Here is an 11,750-nt window from a genome sequence, read left to right as displayed (position 1 = left end):
AACACTGCAAGCTGAAGGCCCGAAACACTGCAAGCTGAAGGACGAAACATTGCAAACTGAAGGTCCGAAACACCATATACTGAAGGGCAGAAACACTGCAAGCTGAAGGCCCGAAACACTGCAAACTGAAGATCCGACACACTGCAAACTTAAGGCCCTGAACGCTGCCAACGCAAGGTCCAAAATAATGCAAACCAAAGGTCCATAAAGCACTAGAAACAGTAGGCCCGAAATAACTGTATATCCACATCCAAAACATGAAACTGAATGATCGTTATGTTTCACCCTTAGCCAGCATAACACCGAGGTACATACTTTACCTGGCAAGCTGAAGGCCCGAAACACTGCGAGCTGAAGGTCCGAAACTCTTCAAACTTAAGGTCCTGAACGCTGCCAACGCAAGGTCCAAAATAATGCAAACCAAAGGTCCATAAAGCACTAGAAGCAGTAGGCTCGAAATAACTGTATATCCACATCCAAAACATGAAAACTGAATAATGATCTCTGGTTATGTTTCACCTTTAGCCAGCATAACACCGAGGTATATACTTTACCTGGCATGTTAATCAAAATATGAAATTATATGCATATCCCTAACAATATGTTTGAACATAGACAACTCCCTACATTATTCGAGAGCCTGATATTTCGCAATTAGGCTTTGAAATGAAATACAAATGTTTCAGTGAGAGAGTGGATATTGATGTTTCGGACACTCCTGGCGAACAGCCATCGATGCCAGTTTCAACCGACCGCGATACCTGCGGCATAACGTGTAACAATGCCCAAAATATGCAAATAGCGTCATATACGTCACTTTCCACAGCAGCTGTTTTGGTCATAGTTGAAACTAATACTATAAGTGTCAAGGAAATATATCATTGGCATTTGCATGAGATGACGCGCTTAGCCTAACCATTCGCCCCGCAGACTTATGACCCTTGGCCATGCGAGAGTTGTGGTAGCGGGTTCCAATCACGTCTATTTTTTCATGTTTGTCAGCATTATACGCTGACCATAAGACTTAAGCTATAAGTGCTAGATCTGCATCATTTAGACCTTTTATCGTTCATAATTGTACAGAAATATTAGTCAAAGTTGAAACGGAAAGAATCTACCTTGAGACCTCTATTGAACCATCACCAACATACGTCAGTTGTCAGTCATATGATCTGTATACATACACTGAATATTATTTGGTATTAAGATCGTCTTAATCCAAAGCTAACCTTCGTTAATCAATGTGTTTAATCCCATCCTTTCCTAATAGGAATTAATCCACGCTATTGTTGAATCTGTCGAGTTTTGTTACTTACAGAGAACATATGGTTTTACGGAAAGTCCGTTTGCTTCGATGGTCTGATATACTTACAAGTAACGACAGTATTCGCTTTGATAATCTGGCTTTAAGACACGGGGTGTTTTGCCTCGAGGTCTGCGCGCGTTCAACTACCGTCTGACAGAGTATGTTGATGTATTTGTTACCAATAGTGTCTCCGCTAATAAGATTTGTCAGTTTTAAATTAATCTGCATCAACTTGTGACACGAATTTGGGTCCCTGATTTCAATAAAGCACTGTATGGGTGTTATCTTATGCAAAATGCCAGTTAAGTTGGAATTACCAGTTGTGCGCGTAATCCCGCGCACAGGACACTAACTGAAGCCAGGTTATCAGTCGAGTAGTTGTGTCCATAAGAATTGAAATACAGTAACTTTTCATTCGTATCAATGCATACACTTGCGAAAATATTTTCATAAACAGAAACGCAGAAATGTGTATGTAATAAAAGACAGGTAAAATGGAATCTTTTATTCCATGACAACCACATTTTGTTCTTGAAGTAAGTATCAATTTAAGTTCTAACAAAGTAAACGTAAAAGATTAAAACCTTATTTTCTTAATTTTCAACATGTTCGTTAATATTCCACATATTCTTGTAACTCTAACGAGTGCCTGCATTTCTTTTGATTTGAACTTGATTCACTGGGTTTTTTATTTGTAAACTTCGAAAAAGAATTGTGACAGACTAATTATTGTCAGTGACTACTGCTATTTCTATTACTGCTACTACTGCTATTACTGCTACTGCTGCTGCTGCTGCTATTACCACCACTACTATAGTCCAGTGCTTTACTTCTGCTATAGAATTAGTGCTTAGTGTCTGAAGATTGTAACAGACAAACTTATTTAAATTGGAAAGGTGTCCCAGAGAGACAACAAAAATCTGTACCTAAAAAATCTAGACTCGCTTCATTTAGAGACCTACTACTACTACTACTACTACTGCTGCTGCTGCTGCTGCTGCTGCTGCTGCTGCTTCTACTACTACTATTACTACTTCAAACATTGAGCCGTTTCATGCACAGATATCTACTAACTTGTTTCTTTTTGTCCAAAGTCGGTTAGTGGGAAACACCTTGATTGTAGTATAATTACAGGAATAAAGTACAGCTGAAAACAAATATTAATGTTATTTTTTCCCACCAAGCATAACATTATTCAAACAAAGACGGGCTAAAATATACGGAGGCATCAGTAGATCCGTGCTCATCAACCAATCAAATCATTCGGTTTCCTGATGGGCAGCAGTTCACGGGTATTCATCGCCGTTAAAAGGAGCAACGCTGAATTTGATTGGTCACCGTCTCGCCTCTCATTGGCCGAGCCTGAACACCCGCCGCTCTGTAGTGAGAATAAGGTAGATACTTTGGATTAGGGAGTGCAGATTTAGGTGAGCGGTTTAGCTGTACACAACACATCACAGCTAATCTGATATGCCCAAATCATTCCTAATGAGCGGCAAGAGAAAGAAACTACTGGAGGTTTTGTACAAAGAACAGGAAGGTAAGAATATGTCGCCTTTACTTATTTGTATTTTGAAATACACAAATCTACATTTTAATAATGGTAAAAATTCCCCTTTGCGATAATTACTATATAGTCCGATGTTCTGATAGGATCGCCATCAAATGGTCGGACCTTCTGTGATATCTGACGTCAGTCTGCTCGAAAAGGTATTGGACCTGTGCGCCATCTAAGCCATGTATTATGATACCAAGTAGAAGACAAATTGAAAGGATAGTAAAAACTAATGACAAGGAGGACTTACAAAATCCCAATGTGAAGAAGAAACAATAATCATAGATTTGGATGGTATAAAATGTTCATGAATAAATATTTTGTAAGTAAATATTACAGCTTGTCATTGTTCCAGGTGTACGTACGCATTATGGTTAAAATAAAGCTCTGAGGGGCGCTAAATCTGTTAAACGAATATGTTCGATGCGATGTAGTCGCTTCTCTGAACACTAATGTTACACGAATAGGATGATTTCCGATTTCTCCGCTACGTATCAAACAGATGGTTTTGGTTCTGCGCCCCATCAGAATAGTCTCAGTCCAGAGTGAGAGCTTCTTTTAGGAGAAAACATTGTTGTAAATACTAATCATAAAAGGCACCTTTAAGAAATAAAACTCCTGTCTCTTCTAGTACCAGAGGACGAATCAGAGACGTCTTCCGTCGACTGTAGTGGCGACAGTGGTGTCGCCGACAGCATGGCCTGTTCTGATACATCTTCTTCTCCTGAACATCAACGCGACGACAAGTTGTCATCTCCTCTGAACCTGTCCGAAAGGTCAGCATTCGAACCGATTCTAAGATACAACACGACCTCCACGCACAACAAACTAACATCGGAAGTCGCTTACGGGCAGATGTACCCTCATCCAATGTTCAGAACCGTGCAGAAGACAGATGCCCATTCGACTCCACCTCTTCAGATGTACCCATCACCAGCTTTCGCAATCTCTCTTCCTCCCCTGCCCACTGTGTGTGTTAAAGGAGTCCCTATTGATCCGAAGTGTCCTTGGACAACTGTTGACACAAGCATTCCATTTACAACATATCTCATGAACCTTTCAAAGCTTCTGCAGAAATCGCCCAGAAATGAAGACAACTCTGAATCCGATGAATGCAAATCTGAAACAGACTCTACACCCCACAGAAATGAAAGTAATGGTAAACATGACTATGACGTTGGGAAACTCAGGCAGCCGGACGCCGAAGTAATGTGTACCCACATGCCCGGGGTAGCTTCAGCGGTGAAGCGTGAACTTACACCAGAGCAGCACCCCGCATATGGAAGGCTGTACTCAAAGTCTCATCGTCACTTCCCTCTGGGTGGGGTGACTCATGGGGTGGGTGGACTGCACCCGGCGTTCTTACAGTTGGAGGGACTGCACCATCGACGTACCCACACAGACAAACCACCACCGGTGAAGAAATACAAATGTGACACATGCGGCAAGTCGTTCTCAAGGAGCAACACACTCGTAACTCATAAGGTATGTATATGTAGCTATTTTGGCCGAAACATTACATGTGTTTAGAATGGTGCAACTGGGCTACTAGTTTATCCAGCAGTGGCGAGGACAATGGTGTCCGGACACAGGCACCTTGAAGTAAATTACAGGTTCAGTTTTGGCTATCAATATTTCGGGAACAAAACCGGAACCGGAGGTACACTCATCATTCGTCGGGAGCATCTTTCAGCAGCAATAAACCGTTCTAATAGCTCATTTCAGTATCCAGGTATATCAGGACATTATGTTCAGAAGCGGGTTGTTATTTTAGTAACAAATATACGATCGTGTTTCCAACTAGGATGAATAACAAAATCATTGGTAGGCAAATTTCTGTGATTCTTAATTATTCTATAACGAGAGACGTGTTAGACTCATAACTCCATTCCTTGAAAAGAATGTGTCTCGGCTACATTACGAGGACTTTATCCTACTTAAATTACATTCAAAATATTGAGAACATTTATGTTTTTAAAACTCAATACCTAAATTATAAAATGAAGTCTTTAATTTTAAAGCGGTACACGTCGCTCCATTCCTGAAAAGTAACAGAGCGAGCAGACAATGGAATGACGTCACAAATGTAATTTAAAACCTGTTCTCATATTGTTGTGTTTGTTAAATCCACACCCTTTGATCGATGAATTTGTTGCTGGCTTGGTTTGGGTAGTTCTGAAAACGGATCCTTGAACCTACTGCTTACTTCTGGCTGCTTTGGACCAAAGGATTTCTTGTGTGGCGCCACACGAGGCAATATTATCGAGTCTGGACTAGACAATCAAGTGATCAACAGCATGAACATGTTACAAACAGTTTTGCGAAGAAGGAAAACTAGATTCAATCATTTGGGGAACGAGTGATATGTTATATTTGATGATAGGAAATTCAAACGTGTGTTACAGTTATGCGATGTATTTATCATAGGCTGATTTAGATGCTATCGATTGACTGAACACGGGACTGTTTGTTTTCAGCGCATTCACACAGGTGACAAACCTTTCAAATGTGAGCAGTGTGGTCGAGCGTTCCGCCAGCCAGGCAACCTGACACGTCATCGTTTGACGCATACAACCTTCAAGCCGTATGTGTGCGCCACGTGCAACAAAGCCTTCAACAGAGCCTCCAACCTTCACACGCACATGCGCACTCACACTAACTACAAGCCCTTCCTGTGCCCGTACTGTGGAAAAGGATTCCACCAGAAGATTGACATGAAGATACACTGCTACACACACACAGGTAATACAGGGCATAGATCATAGAGAAAACGTCTTGTACAAAATGATTGCATCTTTCCCTGTATTGAGAATTCGAACCATCTGCACACCAACAGCCCCTCCCCCACCCCTTTCAAACTTCCTGGATCCGCCCATGCTAAGTTAATCCTGATCCTTTTCCCTGGTTCTTGCAATCGTGGATTACCCGCGCTTCAGTTTCATTAGCTCCTTACTGTCGAATCACACGTCGACAGGAGTGGAAGGTGCGGCAATTAACTCTTATTATATATAAACCACCTATGAGCTTTTAACGAACTGTAGAGACATCCTTTCCAGGCGCGTAGCAACCCATTTATTTCGTGTAAACCCGATATGTTGCAAAGCTTTATATTTAGATCGTATTGAAGGCTTACCAAACTTTCATATAAAGAAGACAGGCAGGTGTAAATCCAGGCTTGGTTATATAATGGTAGCTACGCCCATGCGTTTCCGGATGAAACGTTTTTTTATGGCTTTAATTTAAGTATGTGTCAGTGTATTACTCTAAATTTCGATCATAATCAGTGGAACCGTGAGTCATTGGACTGACATTGTCAATCCAACATTGAGGTTGGAACTCGCATTCTGACTGTCCCGTCAGACCTAGTTGCGTAACCTGTTTGATTACCGACAAATTGTAATCAAGGACAGGTAATCTGAGATGACGAGGACCAAGCGAATGGATCCATGAGTTTCGTTCAAGGAACCGAAATGTGGACAAACCAATGGTTCTTCGAGTTTAATGCTTCCCTTTTTTCATGACTCGGGTTTTTCGTTCAGACTTTACAGACTTTTCTTCCTTATTGTTGAATTATAGTAAGGTTGCATTTGCTTTTGATCTCGTAATTTTCGATTTCCGAAAACCGTTTTGTACTTCATGTGACGCTGTATTGTTGGTTTGTTTAGGTGAACGTCCCCACAAGTGTGACATCTGCGGTAAAGGGTTTACTCTGGCTAGCACCCTCACTGCTCATCGACGCTCGCACGTACTGGAGAACACACGTGGTCATACGCATGCGCAGGAACAAACAATCATCTGTCAATTGTGTGGAGCAGGTTTCCTGCACCAATCAGACTTGACAACCCACATTATGACGTCACACCAGAATCACATCTCCGTTCCAGTGTGAGATGTGTGGTACTAGGACCAAAGAAAATTTACCACTAATGCGAGATTTCTCATATTCATGATTTTGGCGGAATGGTGTTGCTACTAGAAAACGAATATTTAAGAAAATCATGTTTGAATGTTTGTGCATGTGAATTATTTATTGCCTGTGCTATTTACCTGCGACTGTTTAAATGTACGTGGTTTGTGTTATATACGAGTATTAATCCTCTTGTAGAACTGTTAGTAATTTATTTTCATCTATCCATCAATAAATATTCTTTCTTGCTGATCGCCCTTTTTATGTTCCGAGGTATGTTAGGGCCATACGCATACTCCTTGTTTTCATCAAACTGGTATAAGTCGAAGATAGCATTAATTCAACAAAACAATGCATTTCAAAGCATGCTCTTTATTTCCAAGCTTTTCAGTAAAGCTACACAAACTCCTTACCTGTCGTGTCTCGCAGTCCCTGGACTACATGTTTTCTTAACTGCCAATCCCTCTCTGCAATGCTGAAGCCTTAAAGGAAGCAAGTCTAGATCTCTTCACGTCGTGAAAAATTGACTGGATCACCAATTTAATGAAAAGGATGTCGTCCCGTCCATTAAAACGTCGTTTCTTAGTAATACGAATTACCTCCCCTAGCATTTACAAGCGTCGACGTTGATTTGTCGGAAAACGTGTTAATAAAGCAGAAAGGCGTGTGATTTGCGATGAGGGAATGGGCCAATCATTTAGTGTACGTTTATGAAAATCTGAGCTGTGAACGTACAGGAGATTTGTTCACGCAACGTAAAAGCAACTCTCACAGTCAGTCCAGGTGTTTGCCTCAATTTGGTCCTGCGCAAAACATGTCTCATAAACCGATAAAGACGATGACCTACTTTTCAGCCGGGTCGAATTTTCTCGTGTGAAAGCAAAAAGAAACACTACATACAGCTATAAGTTAGTGGGTGAGTTTTACGCCGCACTCAGCACTATTCCAGCTAATGGCGGCGGTCTGTAAACAATTGAATCTGGACGAGACAGTCCAGTGATTAACAGCAAGAAACATCAATATGCGCAACTGGGGACCGATCACATGTATCAGCCAAGTCAGCGAGCCTGATCACCCGATCACGTTAGTCGTCTCATACGACAAGCATTGTCGCCTTTTGTGGCAAGCATTCGTTGCTGAAGACCTATTCTCGCCCGGACCTTCACGGGCCAGAACTATGGTTAACCTGAAATCCAGTTCCTTGTTTCATAAGAAAATGGTATTTACAGATGAATCGAAATTTAAAGTTGAATAATATCGTATTTCTAAATTTTATATCGAGGTGTAGACATCATGTCGTTAACTTAGGCGTCACAGACTGCCCTTTTGATGAGGTCGTAAAATGATTCACAATCCATCTAGCTCACTGGTTACATCTGTTGTACGTTCTTTACTCTCATTAGATGGATAAAATATCAAGTCTTCACCAGACCGCCAAACGTTTCTAGCGGCCGAGCCTCATTTTGAGATTTCCGCGATTTCCGGGTTTCCGTTTGTCAGAGCACGCTGTACGACAAAGCACACTGCATGATGTGTTTGGAAGGATTAGAAGGAGCGTAGTGTTGCAATATACAAGTAATTAGATGCATTGAATAATACTGATTCATATATGTATATATATATATATATATGTGTGTGTGTGTGTGTGTGTGTGTGTGTGTGTGTGTGTGTGTGTGTGTGTGTGTGTGTGTGTGTGTGTGTGTGTGTGTGTGTACACATATATATAAGTTGGTCTCAAACTTCTGGACTGGTTGTTGTACCAGGCTGCGTAGTAATAAGACGTAACCCAGTCAGCTGGAAACGCGACTGTGGAGTAATCACTGTTTTGACTCAACCAAGAACCTTTCGGTCGTTGAGAAAATAGTCTTTGTTCCTTCCGCAACCTCTTAGATCAGGTCCTTCAGTGGCAAGAATGTTAACAAGGCGTATATATACATGGAAAATATTATAGTTTAGTATTTTGGGGTGTTAGCACTATGAGAACACTGTCAACTGCAGGTGTTTTTTCCCCCGAATTCGTTGTGTTCTCTCAAAGAAAGAAAGATGTAGTGTAAATGTTTCTCGTGTGTGTTCCTGTAACACAGACATAACATTCAAATCCTAGCCTTTGCTTTATCATGATACACAGATATTAATTCTTGTTTGGAATGACGAAAGTGTTTCGAGGGGCGGATACGAGTTCGCGTATCGTGAGAGTAACGCCCTTTGAAACCTCGCCTGTACACAAGTAATCCATTCCAAAGCGATCTTGAAGACTGACTTTGTCAATCAACTGATAAGTCACATGACCACAAGTAGCGATGAGATGGCTGTTTTGTGCTGCACATGGTAGGTTTGAGCGGGCGACATAAATAATTGTTCGGTACTCGCAGATACCGCATGGCATTTTGTTGGGGGATGATTAGACAAAAGTTTTTCCATTGGCAAAAGTGATGTAACATCTCAACCCACGATAGTGAATGAAAATTGTTCATGATCATCAACTTGGAATCCGGTTTATAAAAATATGGATACCGGCAACCAAATGGTACCATTTACCCGTTGCGGTACGTTCGATTGCTGTTAGACACGGCACTCTTCAGTATACCAGCTATATGATGATAACCTGTAAATTATTGAGTAGGGACCAAATGATCCAGTGACTGATATCTCATGTTTTAGGGGCGTTGACGAGTGTGTACATTGGGACTCTCCCGAAACCCTAGTGTTACAAAGAATTTGTATGCTGGTCCTTTCATCGAAAACGCTTTGTGATGAGTGACAGTCATAATTGTTGTTGAATGTTAGAGCGAGATTTAAGAGAATAACATTATGTACATCGTATATTGTTTATCCAGACATGGATGATCAGTGCAATTGCACTTGTTTCACATCCTAATGTGTGATATTATTGCAGAGAAAGGCTGACTTTAAAGAAAAGGTACTGCGACTCATAAAAATCAGACGTTTACACAGGTTACATGTACAGTTACAGACTATTTGTAACACATGTCATACATCCGTCTACAGCAAAGATCAGTGCAATTGCACTTGTTTCACATCCTAATGTGTGATAATTTTGCAGAGAAAGGCTGACTTTAAAGAAAGGGTACTGCGACTCATAAACGTAACAGCAAGTTCAGGGACAGTGCAATTCATGTCGAACGCTGGTTCCAGACTCGATTTTTAACAGATGTTTCACATATAGTTGACAATGTATAGCTGAGTGCTGCCTAAAACAACAAGCAAACAACTACATATGTCGGACCAGTTGAATGATAGCCTCACCAAACTGTTTTAGATCGGGTTTGAAGAAGCACTTTGTGTAAAAAAGACTTCCGTGGCCCACGTAACCGCTAGGTTTTGATATTTGTTCCTGATTGCAGGTTACGGGTCCAATCCCTAGGTCTGTGTACACTGGTTGCCATGGTTTCTGTCACGTTCAGTCTCGTGGCGGCCTGTCACTCCGAGATGTGCAGAAACGCCCCTTGTCACACGTTCTGTGACTCAGCCCTTTGATGTTGTACTAGTTTTATGTTTACAAGTAACATCAAAAATAAAAACCTCCAACCAAGCTTCAAAATTGTCTGGAACAAAACTAAAATGTGTCACGACACACAACAAGCATAAACATTCATTTGTCAATAACATCTGTTATACACTAAGAAAGACAAAACAAGAAAAATGAATAGAAATATGAAATAAGATTAGCTATTAAAATACTCTACTACATTTACTATATCGGAAAAATACTTAAGAGGTCCCGTTTCGGTTGATAAACGTTTAACATATCCTACAGTGCATTCGGATAACACGCAGTTCTGATAACTTAACCAAAGGGTTCAAATCGCTAAACTGAAACAGTTCTGTTGGTGTATTCAACTGCTGCGGAATATCATGCACTGACTCTACTAAATCAGACGTTTACACAGGTTACATGTACAGTTACAGACTATTTGTAACACATGTCATACATCCGTCTACAGCAAAGAGTCTAAAGGACCCGACATTCCTATGTATCTGTGCACACACTCAGGGATTATCACATTTTATACCTACATTTAAATTGATTGATACAAGTCAGCAGTTCTTACTAGGTGGTGAGTATGACGCCACTTGTCGTTGGGGTATATACATAAGTGAAAAATAGTAAATTAAATCATTTACTGAAATGAAAGGGGATATATACACTGTATCTTAGTCACTACTGTTCTGAAATCACTCACAAAACAGTGTATAAAATAGGTCAAAACCCCAGCCAGATATCAGGGCTGATAACTTCAAAATGTTGCCAGCCCAAAATGGATTTAACCATACCAGACATTAAGAAGTCACCCAGACGTATGAAAGATCATTCTAAAATTTGCACCAGACTGTCGAGCTGGCTAGCTGTAATTACTGTACGTCACATTTCTAGAAATCCTAATGGTGAAATCTGTGTCATATCCCGACAATATGTTGTTCTCATACATTTTTGTAATATTTTACTTTGTTTGTAATTCATATTTTGAAATAATGAACTATTTAATTTTGTAGGCTGGTAACTTTCAAGCGTAGGTAACCCGACTATCTAGCAAACTTTGGAAACTATTTCGGAAACTGAGTCGAAGAAACAAAGGCTGCTGGACGTTCGCGTCGTCAGCTACGACAAGCGGTCGTTAGTCTTTTTATATTTATTGGACGAAATATATACTGGACAAAATACGTTAGGGATATTTGTATTTTTAGGATTGATATTTCATCAGTGTATCCGTGAATAAATAGACCATTATTCGTGATTTCAAAGTTTACATATACCCCTAACAGTTTTTGTACAGTATACATCGGAAATATCCCCCGTACAGATATTCACAACGCATGACAACAACTTAGCTTGTAAAAATTAATATTTCTACCAAATTAAAACACCGGTATATAAGAAAACGTGGTACTATCTATTCACCTTTGCATTTGAATGAAAATGTTTGAGCAATCATAACAAATTTGATTTCTGTATTTGTAGG

At 40.4% G+C, this 11,750-nt stretch overlaps 1 protein-coding gene across 1 annotated transcript; it reads left to right on the top strand.

Moving 5' to 3' along the window:
- The first annotated feature begins 2,776 nt into the window (after window positions 1–2,776).
- LOC137277095 (uncharacterized) lies at window positions 2,777–6,750 on the top strand. Its single transcript, XM_067808757.1, has 4 exons — window positions 2,777–2,846; window positions 3,493–4,346; window positions 5,339–5,603; window positions 6,527–6,750. Exons 1-4 carry the CDS (start codon window positions 2,777–2,779, stop codon window positions 6,748–6,750), a joined length of 1,413 nt encoding a protein of 470 aa, XP_067664858.1.
- Window positions 6,751–11,750: the final 5,000 nt, after the last annotated feature.

Source organism: Haliotis asinina, chromosome 3 (genome assembly GCF_037392515.1).
Source record: "Haliotis asinina isolate JCU_RB_2024 chromosome 3, JCU_Hal_asi_v2, whole genome shotgun sequence".
In the NCBI taxonomy this organism is placed as follows: domain Eukaryota; kingdom Metazoa; phylum Mollusca; class Gastropoda; order Lepetellida; family Haliotidae; genus Haliotis; species Haliotis asinina.
The sequence above is the reverse complement of the archived record's forward strand: the minus strand, read 5'-3'. Positions and strand labels throughout refer to the sequence as shown.